General features: G+C 48.5%; 1 protein-coding gene across 2 annotated transcripts in view; it reads right to left on the reverse strand.

The window, feature by feature from the left end:
- The window catches only part of LOC124066550 (spectrin beta chain, non-erythrocytic 1), an 83,935-nt gene that overhangs the window by 14,552 nt on the left and 51,619 nt on the right, over nt 1-17,764 (reverse strand). For both annotated transcript variants that reach the window (XM_046403040.1, XM_046403039.1), the window contains 28 exons: nt 15,835-16,008; nt 14,364-14,455; nt 14,087-14,167; nt 12,855-12,970; nt 12,658-12,770; nt 12,374-12,561; nt 11,091-11,208; nt 10,735-10,893; nt 10,439-10,534; nt 9,863-10,069; nt 9,621-9,774; nt 9,358-9,509; nt 8,995-9,213; nt 8,551-8,631; nt 8,056-8,262; nt 7,625-7,836; nt 6,549-6,686; nt 5,900-6,020; nt 5,468-5,683; nt 4,965-5,384; nt 4,144-4,346; nt 3,910-4,000; nt 3,678-3,824; nt 3,313-3,576; nt 2,030-2,254; nt 1,243-1,332; nt 849-1,127; nt 40-170 (listed from right to left, as the gene is read on the reverse strand). In XM_046403040.1, coding sequence (XP_046258996.1) covers nt 40-170; nt 849-1,127; nt 1,243-1,332; nt 2,030-2,254; nt 3,313-3,576; nt 3,678-3,824; nt 3,910-4,000; nt 4,144-4,346; nt 4,965-5,384; nt 5,468-5,683; nt 5,900-6,020; nt 6,549-6,686; nt 7,625-7,836; nt 8,056-8,262; nt 8,551-8,631; nt 8,995-9,213; nt 9,358-9,509; nt 9,621-9,774; nt 9,863-10,069; nt 10,439-10,534; nt 10,735-10,893; nt 11,091-11,208; nt 12,374-12,561; nt 12,658-12,770; nt 12,855-12,970; nt 14,087-14,167; nt 14,364-14,455; nt 15,835-16,008 — 4,694 coding nt within the window. The remainder of the gene's footprint in view (nt 1-39; nt 171-848; nt 1,128-1,242; nt 1,333-2,029; nt 2,255-3,312; nt 3,577-3,677; nt 3,825-3,909; nt 4,001-4,143; nt 4,347-4,964; nt 5,385-5,467; nt 5,684-5,899; nt 6,021-6,548; nt 6,687-7,624; nt 7,837-8,055; nt 8,263-8,550; nt 8,632-8,994; nt 9,214-9,357; nt 9,510-9,620; nt 9,775-9,862; nt 10,070-10,438; nt 10,535-10,734; nt 10,894-11,090; nt 11,209-12,373; nt 12,562-12,657; nt 12,771-12,854; nt 12,971-14,086; nt 14,168-14,363; nt 14,456-15,834; nt 16,009-17,764) is intronic.

Genomic DNA, 17,764 nt, shown 5'->3' on the forward strand with positions numbered 1-17,764 from the left:
GCTCGGAAAACAGCCCTTGTTCTGACCGCGGCTCCTCACCTGTCGGGGTGTCCGGCGGCCACCAGGCCCCGGCTGGTGCTGGACAGCTGGTGGACGGTGTCAGCGTAGTCCTCCACCGCCTGCTCCAGGATCTGATGCTTCTTCAGCATGGCCACCGCACTCTGCTCGTCCTGTGACACACACACTTTGCATTTGAGTAGAAGGAAACAGAACGACAGAAGCCTCGACAAGACGACAGCCAAAAACAGCCAAAAAACAACTGAAACCACCTCGAGTGAGAATCTTTTCATCCGGACGTTTACTGACCGGTTTGGAGCAGAAGCAGCAGACAGTCTGACAACACAAACTGCTGTAAGAGAAACTGAGGAACTGACAGGTGAACTGCAACTAAAACAAAGAAACAGGAAGTGTTTGACGCGCAGGGCAGGGAGACCATCCTGAACGCCGTCAGCTCTGATCAGATGACAGCAAGGCTAAAAGTGTGCAGTCTGCGCTCCAGAGGCACCAGAGAAACAATCTGGTGTATGAAATGAATCTTCAGTCTTTACCACCAACGAAGACAAACAACATCAAGCTTGTCCAGAAGAGACATCATCTTGACAGCTACAGTGAGGATAGCAGGATTTGTACGGTGGCTGCTTGAGGACATTTCAGCTCTCGTCGGTCCTCGTGAGCTTACGTAACATGATGACACTTAGCACGCAGGATGTTCTGGACAGCTGACTGGAAACGCTTTGACTTCTTTATTTATGAACCTCTACACATTACAAGACGAGCCGCAGAGAGACAACATAAAAAACATTCAGGGAGGGAGTTTCTTCACAGCACCCCTCGACCTCTGACCTCACCTTGGCCTTCTCCTCTGACATCATGTACAGCTCCTGCTCGCTCATCCAGGCTTCGGCCTCGGCGGCGTCGAAGTAGTACTGCTGGGCCTCGTGGGCCTCACTGAGGCGGCCATGACGCTTTTCGGTCTCCTTCTTGATCCGCTCCCACAGCGACTGGAGCTCGGAGAGACGCTGGCGAATCAGCTCGGCCGTCGGGCTGTCCTCCCTCAGGACGTGCTGGCTGCGCTCGAAGATGTCGTCGTAGCGCGGCTGGTGACCCTGGATCTCCTTCTGCAGGGTCTGCGAGGGTCAGAGGTCACGGAGGAGCAGATTAAGAAGGGGGGCGACTAAGAGCATCCAGTTATTTAAAGTGACTTCCTCTGATTTGAGCAGGTTGAGGTGTGCGTTTGTGTACCTGGTTCTTCTTGATGAGCAGCTGTACAGTCTGCAGGTTGTGTCCGTGGTCGGTCGATGTGGCCAGAGGCATCCTCTCCTCGACCCAGAGCTGGAGACAGGCAGGCAGACAGACAGACAGGCACACAGACAGACAGGCAGATAGACAGACAGACACACAGACAGACAGACAGACAAACAGGCACACAGACAAACAGGCAGACAGACAGACAGACAAACAGGCACACAGACAAACAGGCACACAGACAGACAGACAAAGAGGCACACAGACAGATAGACAAACAGGCAGACAGACAGACAGGCAGATAGACAGACAGGCAGATAGACAAACAGGCAGACAGACAGACAGACACACAGACAGACAGGCACACAGACAGACTTCATCAGATTATATATGTACGTGGTGCAGCATGTGGGTTTGACATGAACACCAGTTTTCCATCACTGCTGCTAGCACCTGTACTACTAACACCACTGGTCCTGCTGTGGCTGGTGCTACCACTAATGCTAATGCTGCTAACGATGCTGCTGATACTGCTGCTACTGCAAAGACTTGTATTACTACTATGACTGTGACTGCTGATAACACCGCAGTTTGCAATACTTCCAGTGCAGGTACTACTCCTACTACGCAGTACTTCTCCTGCTGAAGCGTCTAATATCACTTCCTTTCTTGTTTTTTGATAAGTTCAAGTTATTTCTGTGAAACCTGCAGATGAGCTGCAGGTTTCAGTTCTTCATGTGCCTGCAGGGGTCGAAGGTCGGCTGTTTGCAGATGCTCTACTTACAATCTCGTCCTCCACGTCCCTGTTGAACTGGTGGATCTCGCGGGAGGCCATGAGGTTTTCTCGTCTCTTCTGCAGCGGTGCCTGGAGCAACTGGAACTTGGTCTCCACGCTGATCCTCTGGCCGTCCACCTCCTCGGAGCCTTTCCCCTCCTGACTGAGGGCCTGCGACTGGGCCTGCAGCTCCTCCACCTCCTTCTGCCGCACGTCCACCTGGCTCTCCAGGATCTGTTTTGTAAAAACGTGCAGAAGTAGGGCTTAGAAATTAAAGTTTAAAAATGCCAAATTAAATGTCAGGGCTTTACACGGCACAATACTTTAGATGAAAAGTAATAATATGAAAAACAAGTAAAGCTGAATGAAAAACTACACAGATGTCCACTTATAAAGCATTTCCAAAGCTGTCAACCTCAACTCAGTTGTCAGATATATCAGTTCACCAAACTCTAAATTAAATAAAAATAAAACTTCTTCTTCTGCCCAGTAAAAATCAGAGTGATGATGATCTCCAGCAGCCAGATGGAGCAATAAGTCTGAATGGGCTTCACAGAAGAGTAAAAACACCAAAAAATCAGGTGGAGTCTGGGTTCGAACCAAAGCAGAGAAGAAGGAGGAGGAGGAGAGTGGTGACTCCTCTCCTCTCTCTCACGTCAAACACTCGACTAATGATCCACACACACACACACACACACACACGCACACACACACAGGATATTACAGCACAGCAAAGATCTGAAGAGAAGACAGATGATAAGAGAAGTGAAGCTGGTTTAATAGACTTAAAACACTAACATCTCCAGCTCTGACTGTGCCACACACACACACTCACACACACACACACACACACACACACACACTCGCTGAATGTTTCTCAGTGCTGCCTCATAACACATCAAATGAAAAGATTACATAACTGCTGTGTGAGAGGAGTGTGTGTGTGTGTTGTGTGTTGTGTGTGTGTGTGTTGTGTGTGTGTGTGTACCAGTGGATGAATTACATAAAGGCTGCTTAGTCTCCTCTCTCTGTTTGCATGTCTTTACTGAACAGACTCACTTCAGGAATTTGTGCTTTGGATCACAAAAACTACAAAAGTCAAGCTGCAGGAAAACATCCAAATATGACCAATCGCCACCCTCACATGCCTACGAAAAATGACCCAACACCTCAAACTAACCATGTGATTGCGACAATAAGTCCATAACAGGATGAAGTTAGCGGAAGAGAAACTGTGCTGTCAAAGTGAAAGGCTTCAGAGGAAGTTCACAGTTTGTGTGAGACGTCCTCACCTGCTGTTTCTTGAGCAGGATGTTGACGGACGTGAGGTCTTTGCCGTAGTCGTCGGACTGCAGTTGTCCCTCCAGGCCCCCCAGCCACTTGTCGAGGTCGGCGCAGCTCTGGGTGAACAGCTCGGCCTTGTTGGCGTCAAACAGACACTTGGCCTTGGTCTGGGTGGTCGACTCCAGGTCATCCCACATCATCTTCAGGGAGCCCAGCTTCTCTTTAACCATGGCCTCCGTCTCGGGTTTCTCTGCCATCAGGGTCTGCCCGTCCTGAAACACAGCATTTGCTTTACATACTGAGCTCTGAACAGATCGGGAAAAGCTGTCGTGCAAAAGCTGAAGCAGACAACATTTCATTCCTCCATCCCCACCTTGTTGATCTTGTCCAGCCACTCCTTGTTGGACTGCAGTTCGGCCATGAAGGCCTGGTGTTTGAGCCACTTGCTGTGGAGGTTCCGGGCCTCGTCGTACGACATGTCCTGAGCCGTCAGCATCTTCTCGTTGATCCACAGGGACAGCTGAAGGCACACAAGCAGCAGATTATCTCCACTGAAAACCACAAGCATCAACACGTGGTAACATTCAGCAGTCTGAGTGGGTTACCTCCTGGCAGTCCTGGAGGAACTTCTGCAGGTCTCTGTTGTCCTTCAGCCTCGTCAGCAGCTCGCTGGCAGCTGTTCGGTTCTTCTTGCGTCTGGAGAACAAAAAATCAGCTGGTTCATCAGTTCTGAGTTTCGGCTTTCCCTCCAGGTTCAGAAAACGCTTGTACTTCCAAATATAACTCAAGCTGCTTTGTAAGCCCGAGTTGTTGTATTAAAACCCTCCACACTAACTCACCGCTGGTCGATGGAGTCCACTTTCTCCTGGATGCGCTCGGCGTTGATGTTGCCGTCGGTCACCAGGCGCCGGCCGGTGTCGACCACGCAGCTGATCTTCTCCTCGTTGGCGTCCATGGTGGTCATGAAGTCCTCCTGCTTCTTGATGGCGGCCTCGGCGCCCTCCAGAGTGGTGGGCATCTCAGTGTGAGCCAGGACGTACTCCTGACACAAAACACACAAGAGGAGACGTGTAACAACGATGCTCGGCCACTAGATGGCGGGACCTTACATCCAAAATCATCACGTTTAAAGCTTTCAGAATTGAAAGTGACAGGTTGTATTTTGTGTGTATTAACACGTGTCAGTCAGGAACTCTTGTGTTTATCTGATAATGTGATTTAAAATCATACCGACAGTAAGTGAACATGTTGTTGTAATGAAGGCCTTTCACCACTTGGTGGCAGCCTCTGACCTTTTCCTAACGACAGGAAGGACAAGAGGGAAAGGACATAACTCTGAATGTTTTCAGAGTCTGAGCTCAGGCCCAAAGAAAAGCAGGAAATCCTCCACAATTAGAGAAGTTCCAGCTCTTCTTCTTCTATCTGCATTTTTAATCACAATCTATCCCAGCATGCACTGAGAGTGTGTGTGTGTGTATGCGTGTGCGCTGCAGAAACAAACCGACTCATTGTCTTCTTAAGAGTCAGACGGGATGATGTGTATCAGATTCAATCAAAAAGGTCCAGGTCAATAGTTAACATCACATTTCTTCCCAAATTTGATCTGACAGGAAATGCAGGTGACCCCACAGAGCCCCTGGTGCAGGTGTGGCAGGTGTACCTGGTTGTTGAGAAAGGCCTCGGCCTGCTTGGTGTCCCTGAGGAACAGCTGGTAAGCGTGCGACTGGGACAGCAGGTTCTGCCGGTTCTCCCACATCTTGTGCAGCTCGTTCCAGCCGGTGTCGAGCGCTTGCAGCCGCTGTCGCAGGAACATGTACTGTGCGTCAGTCTGGCCCTGGGTCACCATCTCGCCCATGTCCCGCATCTTCTGGTAGTCCTCCTCGTAGTTGCGGATCTCGTTCTTGATACCCTCGTGCTGGGCCAGCAGCTTCTCGGCCTCGGCCATCGTGTTGGGCATGTCCTCAGAGGCGATGGCCGTCTGTGTCCGCGACAGCCACGACTGGAAGTCGTCCAGTTCACGCAGGAACTGCTGCAGCTTGCTGGCCTCGCCCAGGGACTCCTCCCGGTTCTTCATGGTGTCCTGCAAACAGAAGAGGTTGTTTATTCACAGGCGACGGGAGTTTTACGAGCTCCTGATTGTGACATGCTGCACATCCTCCTTACCTTCATCTCGTCCCACACGCCGGTGATCTCAGCCAGGCGTCCTTTGATGGCGTCAGATTGCTCTGGGTGTTCTGAGCCCAAACGGTCCGCCTCTTTTCCCAGGTCGCGCAGCTTGTCTTCGATGGCGGCCAGGTCGCGCTCCATCCCCGTCAGCTTCCTCTGCAGAGCCATGACGCCAGCCAGGTCGTTCCCCAGTTCCTGTGTCGACTCGATCACCTGAAGGAGGACAGGAGGAGGTCGCCAGAAGTTTCATTACAGTCAGTAAGTCCATGAAGTGCTGCCACCCAAACCTGCTGACGGGGCTTCCTGATCCAGAGCGGGTTTCAGGGTTTATTCAAGATGGACACTGGAAATCATGATCCTCTGGAAGACCGAGTGTCACTCAGTGTAAAAATATGTGCATCATGTCAGACAGTTTGTGCTCTCCAGTACCTTGGTCTTCTCTTTGATCCAGGACTTGGTCTCGTTGCATTCCAGGTGGTAGTTCTGGACGCCCAGAGCTGAGTTCAGACTGTCTTTCTTCTGGTCCACCAGATCTCTGAACTGACTCCACCTGGACGGGCAAGAGACACAATCAGCAACAATATGAACGAACACTGAAACTGATCCAGGAGCAGCCAGGTGGGTTACCTGACCTGAAACATTTTACAGTTCGTTTGCTTATTACTTAAATCTCATTAATAACTACATTATATACCTATTTAATTACAGATTATTTACCTTTAAAATGTTACTTTACTGAGCTAAAAATCCAAACTTTAAATTATTACCTTAAAGTTATTTGTATTAGTGCTTATCTTAACTTTTGTTCTATTTTTAATCTACAATCTCTGTTTATTTACTTTATGTTCCACTGAAATCCCCAGTTAGGGACTCTTTTTAATCTCAGTTCAGACAGCTGCTTAATCCTAAAACATCTGTTTGGTACTAAATAATCTGTTAGTTTAAATTCATTTTCCATTCCATCCGACAAAGTTTAGTTTCAGTCTGCCAGACAAATCGAGCTTGGATTGTCCTTGGATCCCACTTTCTTAACCGGTTTGAACCCGGTTTGCGAGCTGGTTTCGTCCCAATGGGTTACCTGGTGTTCAGTTTGTCCTGCCGGGATTTGATCTCTTTCTCACTGGGATGTCCGCTGTGGATCAGCTGCCGGGCGATCTGGTTCACCACAGCAACCCGCGACGCCTGGTTGTTCATCTCCGGCTCCAGATTCTCAAACCTGAACGGAGACGGAGACAGAAGGACATCAGGAGACACGCGGCCTTTAAATTCGTCCATTAGTGCGCACACTTTCAGCTGACAGGAAATGAAAAACAAACAACAAAACTTTGTCGCGTGTCTCTCAGCTGTTCTAACACGAATACTGAACATAACAGACATTTTCAGTTGCTAAATGGCTCTGACTGAAACAGATGGACGATCTGACGTGTAAAAACAAACCTGTCAAAACTGTTTCTAAACACGTCTTTCCTACTGACTTTCACTGTCACTTGTTAACCAAGAGAAACGCTGACACGACTAAACTGTTAACCTGGTAACCTGCTGTGATGATAACTGAGAAACAAAAAGTGTTAGCTAAGTGTGAACAGACAGCTGATGGCCACACACACACACACACACACACACACACACACACACAGCGTGGAGCTTGAAGTCTGGCGTGTTAACGGTTTGCTGCTGTGGTTCCCACAGGCCGACGCAGCTCAATCCAGATTCAAAGTTCACACTGCAGGTTCTACGCTTTAAATTACAGTAATTTGTTTTATTATCGTTTTCCAACAGCTTTCAGGTAGAAGAGACAGTTGATGCTCTCAAGCTGAGCTGAACCCAATAATGTTAATATTCACAGCTCTGAGGGTTTCTTTAGGCTGTTGGTTGAGAAACAAACAGAAATTTAGGACCTTGTGAAAACATTTTTCACTGTTTGCTCGTGTTTTACAGCAAAAAAATCCAACTTATAAGTAATCTAATTCAACCTTTGAGAATCTGAGGTTCTGTTTGCTTGTCTTCTTGGACCGAGTTCTTATGTTGGACTGAATACGTTCTTTAGTTTTAGTTTTTTTTATTGTTTTTGTGTTCTTTGTTTTATGACAGAATCCCACCACATGAAGTTAACTAATCCACTTCTTCTGTGGCTGCTTGACGAACTGGACCCACCGGTGCTGGATCACCTCCAGGTCCTCCAGTTTCTCAGGGATCTCCATGCTGTTGAGCCACTGCTCCTTCTCGTCGATCCACACCTCGCAGGCGTTCGCTTCGCTGAACATCTTGTAGAGAGCCAGAGCGTCCTGCAGCGCCTGCTTCCTGAGCCGCGTCAGCTCCACCACCTCCTTGTAACGCTCCTCGATGCCCGCCAGCCTGCTCTGAACCTGCAGACACACGACCGACCGAAGGCCATCAGAGAGTGCAGAGAAGACCACACGATGGGACAGAACTCTAAACCCTGACTGAATAATGGACCTCAGGTGGACTTTGCACTTAAACTCAGCTCATTTTGAATCACGGGGAACCTCCACAGGTCCAGATCTCCTGCCTGCTCTGATCTGAGACACTCAGTGATGTGTTTGTGGTGTCTGTCGCCGCTTCACCTCCTCAGAGTCGGCCTTCTCGGGCGGCAGCGTGCGCGACTGTTCGTGCAGGGCGTCGATGACGGGCCGGTAGCTGCCGATCTCCTCGGCCACGTCCTTGTGCTTCTTCACCAGCGCCTGCGTGGAGAACTCGTCGTGGCCGACGTCCACGCTGGAGACGATCCGCAGCACGTCCAGCATCCACGTGTCGATGTCGTCTGCATCGGCCTGCGGGGTGAAAAGTTTAACGTCATCAAACGTACCACAACAAGGAAAAGGTCAGATTTTAACCTGCAGGCCAGAAAAAGTTCTGGTTCTGATCTGGATTTGTTTCCTGAGCAGAAAATGTAGAAATGTGTCTTTTTGTGTTGGACAGACGTCAGACCAGGAAAACTTATTCTCCTACTTTCTTCCTGGCTGCTAGATAACCTCAAAGACCTGATTCACACGAGGCGGCGGGCACAGCGAAAGAGCAACACGAAACGTTCGTTTATGGGCGACTCCAAGAGTTCTCACCTGGAACTGGTGCTGGTTGCAGGCCTCCTGCAGACGAGCTTTACGGACGGCAGAAAGTCGCTCCAGAGCCGCCCACTGGTCCTGCAGCACAGAGCGAGGAGGGAGGGAGGAAGGTGTTAGGGAATGATGATGAGGAGGGGCTGAGCGTCCAACACGCACACACTACAGTATGTATCACACACACAGTATGTGTTATTTATTGGAAGTTAAATACGACATCAGCCGCACCCGGAAACAGGATGTGTGAGAGATAATTCCTTCATTTCAAAATAAAAGTCGATGTGGTAAAAATCTTTTTCATGTCATCAAAATTAAGACTCACACACAGAGGAAAAATACATTATTATAACAAAACAGTATGATTTTGAGACGCTTTAAGGCGTCACTAAACAATAAAAGCGGATCTGAAGCTTCCTCTGAGAGCAGAGACTCGGGGCAGCCTACCTGGATGTCCTGGATTCGTTCTTTAATCTTCTCGGCTCCAAAGTGGTTGTCGGCCACCAGCTCCTCGCCCTGTTTGATGGTCTGCTGCAGGTGTGCGGCTCGCCCGCTCATCTCGTCCTCAAAGGCTTTGTGCTGACTCAGCAATCGCAACGCACCCGTCAGATCTTTCCCATGATCCTCGGAGGACAGGATCTGCTCCTTCTCCCTGATCCAGCCCTCCTACAAAACCACAGACACGTTCAGGTTAAATCACCTCAGGACGAGAACAGCAGGCCGAGCTGAGGCTCAGGAGCAGCAAAAAGTCAAGAGAAGACTAAACAAAGAAGTGACAAGGCTTTTTCAATGAAATATCATCATAATAACCTCCTCAGCCATTTCCCAGAAGAACTTCCAGAGGCGGCGGGACTCCTCGAGGCGAGCTCGCCGCTCGGCTGCCAGCTGATTCAGCTCCTGGTAGCAGAAGTCCATGTGAGCGACCCGATCCCGGATGATCTGAGGATCACAGGGTTTGTAACCTGAGGACGAGGAAGAGCAACAGCAGCGAGGAGGTGAGGAATTAGCCTTAATTTCTGTCTGAACGAACTAATGACAACTAACAGCAAAGCAGATCGATCCGCCCGGCTCACCTTCTGTGTCTACGGCGAACTTCTGAGCGTTGCTGTTGACGTTTCGGACTCGGTCGGCCTGGATGGCGATGTCGGCCTCCACCAGAGCGTGTTTCTGTAGCAGGTCCTCCACACCGAGCAAGTGTTTCCCATAATCCTGCGAGAGCAGCAGCATCTGCACACAGAGAGAAACAAACCTGATCAAAACTAAGAATCCAACATTCGGAGCCACACGTTTCCGTCCGACTGGTCCTCCTCCGTACCTTCATCTCGTCCATCCAGTCCATGATGTACAGCATCTCCTGGAAGACTCTCTGCAGGCCCAGGTTCATCTCCAGCCTGTGCCTGCGGGCCTTCAGCAGCTCCAGCAGGTACTCCCACAGCCGGATCACGTTGTCCTTCCTGGCTGTGATGCGTTTGATGTCATGGTAACTCTCCGCCTCCAGCTCCTTTGCCACGGCGACCACGGCCTGCGGGAGAACGAGTGGAAGGAGGGAGGGATGGACAACCACACAGATTTGGGATTAAAGCTCTACAACATGCCAGAGAAACAGATTTTTATGAAACTTTGTAAAATACAAAATTTAAGCTACTTTCATTTACTTCAAACTGAAATTGTTCCATTTGGTTTAAAACACATAATGTTGTTAAGTTTGTGTGAATAATCACAGCTACATATGAGAATTCATCTTCTTTCTTCTTTCCGTTTCCCCTTCCTGCTTCTGTCCCAGGTCATCCGGAAAACAGGCTCATCGTGGTTTAGACCCTTCCGATCAGGGTTTAAGTACATCCAATCAGAGCGCAGATCACTCACTCCGGGTTTCAGGTGATGAACTGACCTGAACTCGCTCCTCGTAGGCCGCGATGTCCGTTTCTATGGCTTCATGTTTCTTAGTAGCAGCTTCGACAGCCTGGAGGTCAAATCCAAAGTTATCCTGGAGGGGGATGGAGGAAAGGAAACAAGGAGAGGAAAGAGGACATTATTATTATTCCCTGAGACTTTCAAGAACGACTTGTACCTTCACGAACAGGACTGACAGTTTGATGATTCAGAGAGTGTGTGCAGCATCTTTGTGTCTTTGTGACGTCGTGCTTTGGTAAAACCCGTGACAGGTGTCGAACAGGTGTGTGTTACCTGGGAGACCAGCCTCTGGTTCTCACTCAGCCACGTCTCCCTCATAGCGGCTTTGCGGTCGAAACGCCGTGCGAGCTGCTCCAGTTTCTCCTGACGAATCAGCTCCGTCCTCAGTGCTAGCTCCCGCTCATGCTCCGCCTTCTCCAGACGCTCCCATGCCTAAAACAAGCACACCCGTCTCTGACTGACTGAACTTTCTCCTCCTTTACGCTGTTTGTTTGGTTTAAATATTTACACTCAGGCGTCACACACTCTTCAAGCCGTCTGAACCATCCATCAAGTGTTAAAATAAAAAAATGCAACACACACACACACACACACACGTCAGGACGAATCACAGCAGCAGGTGACGTCACCTTGTTGATGTCGGAGATGAGTTTTCCCTCTCTGGGCGTGTAAACCTTCTGGTTGTTGGCTCTCATTTTACTCTGAATGGTGAACAGGAGAACCTCCAGGTTTCCCTTCTCTGTGAACCTGCGCGCACACACACACACACACACACACACACACACACACACACACACACACACACACACACAGAATTAACAGGTGTATATTTTTGAGGTCTCTAAGCTCTGGTTTCAAACATTTGCTTATGGTTTCTGGTTCGATGACACCTGCTAATGAAGTTAAGCACAAAAAGTTTCTGTTAACTGCAAAGCTGCTAAAGACCTAAAGCTCACGGTTTGAAAAGCTGGATGCTTTTGTTTAAATCTTTGTAAAACTTTGAATACGCATTTCATTGAGGACAGCTTGGCGTTTTCGTATCAGAGAGAGGGTCTAAACACACACTCGCGGCCTGAACCGCCCTCGTGTTTTCAGATGTGCTGCGACTCATTCCAGGAAAAACTCATCTGCGTTTGTGCTCGGATTCACGAGCAGGCAGTTTTGTTGTCCTCCTTCGCTCTGTGTGGGAGGAAAGCTGTGGTTTAAACACAGCATCGACTCCTGAGCGACCAGCAGCAAACTGTGAAACGTGCTGCAGGCAGGTGTGACTTAAACACACAGAAAGCGGGAAAAAGAAGGTAAAGACTAAGAGAATCGGGAGGAGTGAAGGTTTGATAAAGACAGGAGAAACACGGAGAGAAACGGGTAAAGCCAGAGGAAAAACAGCTGTCTTTAGATTTCTAAAAGGAAGCGACGTGTTCTGGTGACGCAGATGTTTGGAAGTAAACCTAGTCAGCTGGTACATGCTTTTATTTTGAAAGAAGAACAATTTGAGAAATGAAAATTGAATTAAGTGCAATAAAGTTCCATCTCATGTCTGTGTGTTAAATGCAGGGCTGGGTCGGGATGTGGCTAGCCTAGCTTAGCATAAAGACTGGAAGAAGGGGGACACGGCTGGCCTGTCTGTCCAGAATCCAAAGACAACACAGTCCACCTGTGGACGACCAAACACACCACTGATGTTTCTGGCTATTCTTCCTTTAGAGATCCCAACTTTTGTTCACACCCACTGAGTGAACAAAGGTTGGATGACATGTGAGCTCCCCAACAGTGAAGGCAAAACACCTGGATCGCCCCCTGGTGGCAGGCTGCAGTACAGCTCATAAAGGCACCTTACTTTTGGAATTAGCCTGTAGTGCTACAGTAAGTGAATACTCTATGTGCACGTGTGTGTGTGTGTGTGTAGACTGACTTTGGCGGTTTCTCCACAGTGCGGTATGTGTTGAAGGCCTGCAGCTGCTGCTGGACTCCCACCAGGGAGTTGGCAAACTTCCTGTTGTTGAGGATGATGATGGTCTGTTCGATCCACTCGAGCAGGTCTGAGGCCAGAGACTCGTACTTCTCAATCATCTTCTCCGTCTCAATGGCATTGTCCAGAACCTGGAGAACGCGTCAGAAGAAATGTGTTTAACTAAAACAGCAGCATGGTCCTTTAACCGTCTGCTGAAGGAGAACATGTCTGAGGACGTCGCTCACCTTGCCGATTCGCTTCCCCTCCACCTTCAGCGCCTTCATCTTGGAGAAGTAGTGGTAGTAGGTCACCACGTAGGTGATGATGGACTTCTCGTCAGGGTGGTCCACGCTGATGTCTGGACACACACAGGAAACGGATCAGAGAGGACATCATGTGAAAACGCTGGTGTGTGTGTGTGTGTGTGTGTGAGATCCCTCACCCTCGGGATCCAGCAGCTTGGTGAGGCCCAGGTGCTGCTCGGCCAGGTTGAAGGCATTCTGCAGGTTGTAGTGAGCGTTTGATTTCTTCAGCTTGTCAAAGTCGATCAGGTCGGGTCTGAGGAGGACAGGTTGGCTTTTAGAAATCCTTCTGTCACATGTTCCTCCATAGAGGAGGACTACAGAGTGTTCTAATCAGAGGGAATTTTTATATTTTATTTATTTTATTCATTAATCAGTTCTTAAACATTCCTTTTTCTGTTTCCCAGCACGTTGGCTTACAGGCTGCTTCTTCAGCCTCCTCAACTCTGCCAGGAATAAAAATCTGCTGGTGAAAACGTCATTGTTTTCAGGAAATAAACATGTTAACGCTGTGCTGAATATCAGCTTTATTTCAGATTAAACATAGATTTCTTTATGCTTGGCACAGAGAAGTGTTTCGAGGCTGAATGTGGGCTGAAGCAAAGCGTCTGCTGACGGGTCAGCTGAGACGGGAGGAACGATGTGGTTCCGGATAACGAGGCAGTTTGTCTTCAGGGCTCTTTCCAGTGGTTCTTCTTATGCCTTCTTTTGTCGACAGCACAGAAAAGTCTGCAGCTTGTTCAGACGTGAAAAAGTTCTGTGCAAACATCTGGGCACACGTTTCCTGCTGAGCGGAGACGCGGCCCGAAGACGTCAGCTTAAAGTCAAACGTTCAAAAGACGTCCGCTGAGAAGCCACAATCAAAGTTCACTGAGCACAAAACAAAACAAGTTCCTTCATCAGTTCTGGGAGAAGAAAGCCGAGTCCTCTGCTGTGCTGCTACTGATGATATTAACAACAGACAAGAACGGATTTGTGGTCTTCCCAATGGTTTAAAAGAATCACAATGCCGCTCTGTCTGTACCTGTCTGTGCTGCAGTCGGTCTGTACCTGTCTGTGCTGCAGTCGGTCTGTACCTGTCTGTGCTGCAGTCGGTCTGTACCTGTCTGTACTGCAGGCTGTCTGTACCTGTCTGTGCTGCAGTCGGTCTGTACCTGTCTGTGCTGCAGTCGGTCTGTACCTGTCTGTGCTGCAGTCTGTACCTGTCTGTGCTGCAGTCGGTCTGTACCTGTCTGTGCTGCAGTCGGTCTGTACCTGTCTGTGCTGCAGTCGGTCTGTACCTGTCTGTGCTGCAGTCTGTACCTGTCTGTACTGCAGTCTGTACCTGTCTGTGCTGCAGTCGGTCTGTACCTGTCTGTGCTGCGGTCTGTACCTGTGTTTGTGGATGAGAGCGTTGAAGGCCATCCCGTCTCTCCAGCTGGTGGTGAAGTTGTGGATGTTGACGTTTGGATATCTGGACAGGAAGAGGAAATCGCAGGTCAGTGGAGGAGGTCAGTATTTAATGTTGCGTGTTTCACCTTTTCCTCCACAGCAAACAGAGCTAAAGCTTTCAGAGTCATGATGTCTCAGACTACAGGAAGAGGAGCTGGAGGTGACGGGGCTGATGGGAAATGTAGTGTGAATCAGTGATCTGCCGTGTTGATTCTCACCCTGCAGTCTTCATCTGACACCAGAGCAGCAGAGCATCTTTAGCCGACTTCTTCTCCTTGTTGTCCTCCGTCTCCACACTGATGTCCTGGATCTGAGACACACAGACAGACCGAAAAGGACTGTATGAGCTCGTACATTCATATAAAACTGAGTTTATTTGTAAACGTACTGAAGACTTAGACGATTGTCTTTCTGGGCCATTAAAGCCGACGTCAGTCAGTCCTGATGTTTGATGGCGAACTGAACACGTTCATGCAACATTTTCAACCTTCTCTTGATTAGTACGTTACTAAAATAAATGATTCCTTCATCAGTAACAGGACACACGTTTGTAGAGGAAACTGAACTAAACCACAAAAAGGAAACAAAATGATAAAGGAAATCTGTCACTGAGTTAATTAAACTTAAATTATAAAACCCTTTTCACAGATAAAACATTCAAAAAAAAGTATTCATCATTTACAAACGCTGATCTTCATCCTCAGTCTAACCTGAACCCTGAAACCTGAATCCAGGTCTTCAAACAGTGAGAACCAATCAGAATGTCCTCCACATCACCTTTTCAAACATCAACAAACAAACACGTGTGCACTCCTGCCTCCAACGGCAGATCAGCTCTAAGCCTTTTAAAAATGTCCTCTCTTTCCAGGAAGAGCCAAACCTTCTTAGACATGTCCTCACTGTCCAAACACGTCCACGCTTTGTAAAAAATGTCCTGTTTCCGAATCGCTCTGACAACATCGCACCTTCATTGGATGACATCCCTCAGTTTCAGTCTGACAGACGCCTGAGTCACATCTGAGCCACAAATCAGCAACACAAACACCCGCCAAAGCAGGAATCTCACACACACAGAGACACACACACACACAGAGACACACACACACACAGAGACACAGACACACACACACACACACAGAGACACACACACACACACAGAGACACACACACACACACACACACACACACACACTAGTCCTTCTGTCGAGCTCCATTTCACCCTCATTCCTCTGCTGCAGGATTTAAAACCACTGAAAAGAGTTTTTTAATCCTCGCAGCTTATAAAAGCTTAATCCTTTTCACCCGTTTGCCTGACCGTTCGCCGTCTCTAACGATGACATTATCACCATCCGGGTGACACGAAAACCTCATCAACAGACAGGAAACTGACGGGTGTTTTCCTGATGAGGTCTCACTCATTTTAAAGAAGCAGAGCCCAAACATGTGGACGCCCCCTGGTGGCTGGCTGCAGTACAGCTCATAAGCCCCCCCCCCTCCATGTTAGTAGATGGGACATGAGCCAAATGCAAAGTACACATAAATAAATTTCTCCCAAAGATGGTTTCAGTAATTTTAGGCGGGTCATATCAATCTGTTGTTTGTTCAAGTGTTCATTTAGTTATTTGATGTTATAAAAAGGGGCAGAAAGGTCATGATGGGTCAGGTGCTTCAACTGGGGTTCAAACTTACCTGGAAGCGGAGGATGATGGTCCAGATGAGCCCCAGGGTGAGGCGGTGGTTCCCGTCCACGATGTCGTGGGAGCCCATGTTCTCCAGGTGGACCCTCTGCTCCTTCAGGAACTGCAGAGCCTTGTCCACGTTCTCCAGACAGTGGATCCGCATCCGACCCTTGGTGGGTTTGGGCTGAAACAAAGAACACGTCCCAGTTTATGTACAACCCTCAACAACCAGGAACTGAAGACAACAGCTGCAGTCACAGCTGAATGGTTCCAAAACTGTTATCGTGTTAGGGTTTTTGGCTGGGTGAGAACAACTTTCACTTCACTTAATCACTGAATCATAAATCAGTACAAACATCCAATCAGTAAACAACCTTTTAATAGCCTTCTTAAGGCAACAAATATCTCTTAAAAACAATAACTTGTGTAAACTTCAAGCAAAACTTCATCCATGAACCAAATACGACAGCACACATTAGCGGCTTCAGTCAGACCTGGTCCTGGACTCTGAGGTTCAGGAGGAAAATGAGCTAATGGTCTGAGTTGTGTTCATGTTCATACTGCGATGACGTGATCTGTCATAACGCCGAGAAAAGAGACAGAACTGAGTCTGGCTGTGCAGGTGAGTCGATAATGTGTACAAACACCTGATGCATCGGTGATAACGGACAGGAAGTGTTGGCGTCACCTGCGAGTGTCAGCCGGGTTTTCCAGCAGCTGTGCACGTACACAACAAACAAACAACAAACTAACAAACACCTGAACCGAACGTGACTGAACGTTTGTCTGCTGACGTGACGGGAGACTCTTGGTAGATCACGTGTTGTGCTTCAGATGGTCGGCTGCTCTGAAGCTGCAGCAGAGCCGATTCAGAAGACGTCCTGCTGTGTTCAGACCAGCTCCTGCATTACGTCTGGGAGATACACCAGGATCAAACGGAGAGGAAGCAATAAAACACACATCCATCTGGTCAGTATCTGCCTTCAAACTGCTGATCCGAGACCAGCCCGACTGCTTCCTCTCCTCCATCCTCACCTGAGGGTGACGGATGAAGCAGTGTGCCTCCATCTCCCCTTCGACTCATTTCCGTTAAGTTAATGCACATCGGTGCCGCCTGCCCTGCTGCTGGCTTTGCTGCTCATGTCATGTTAGATAAAAGTTTAGAACTTTACAGGCAGTTTCATTTTATCTGCTCTGTTTCAGAGCTTTTAGAGAGAAAGCCGTCAGACGCCGCAGCGTACGACCTGCAGACACGCAGGCCGAGAGCAGCTAAAGACTCACACATTTCCCTCAGAGGCAGAGAAGACCGGACTGACATTCATCAGACTCCACTGAACCATCGAGCTGCTTACAAAGCTGTGACGCGTCCCTGCTGAGGTCGCTTCGTGTTCCTGCTGCCCCCCAGTGGACAGAAAGAAAATCAACCACTGTTAGTCGTGATGTTAATCCACAAATCAAATCTTAAATCTATAAATCAGTCTCAGAAAAAGCTCTGAAGACGGCTAAAAACGATCGGTCAGACGATCCTCTAGTTTAGTGGATTATGTTAGTGGACATGCTCTTTACATCAAATTCTGCTGTGTTCTTTGACGGTCATAATCAGCTTTAATTAACTTTAACATTTTACAAACTTTTTCTTGCTGAAAATCTCACACTGACGTGTTTATGCTGAACAGCAATAATCGATAACTACAACAAAGAAATGCCTGAGCTGTCAGAACAGCCGTGTTACTTCCTGTCTCTCCTCCGTCCAACAATCCGACAACAGCCGTCCAACAATAACACTGCCGTCGACTCAGAAACGCCACCCAGCCTGAAGTGATTCAGGATCTGGACTCGGACCAGAGATATTCTGGACTGTTGTCTGCTGGTGGCACAAACCCAACAAACCACACAAAGGCTCCCACAGCTTAACAACCAAACAAAAATCAACAGTTTGT

The sequence above is a fragment of the Scatophagus argus genome, chromosome 10 (assembly GCF_020382885.2).
Source record: "Scatophagus argus isolate fScaArg1 chromosome 10, fScaArg1.pri, whole genome shotgun sequence".
Classification (NCBI taxonomy): domain Eukaryota; kingdom Metazoa; phylum Chordata; class Actinopteri; family Scatophagidae; genus Scatophagus; species Scatophagus argus.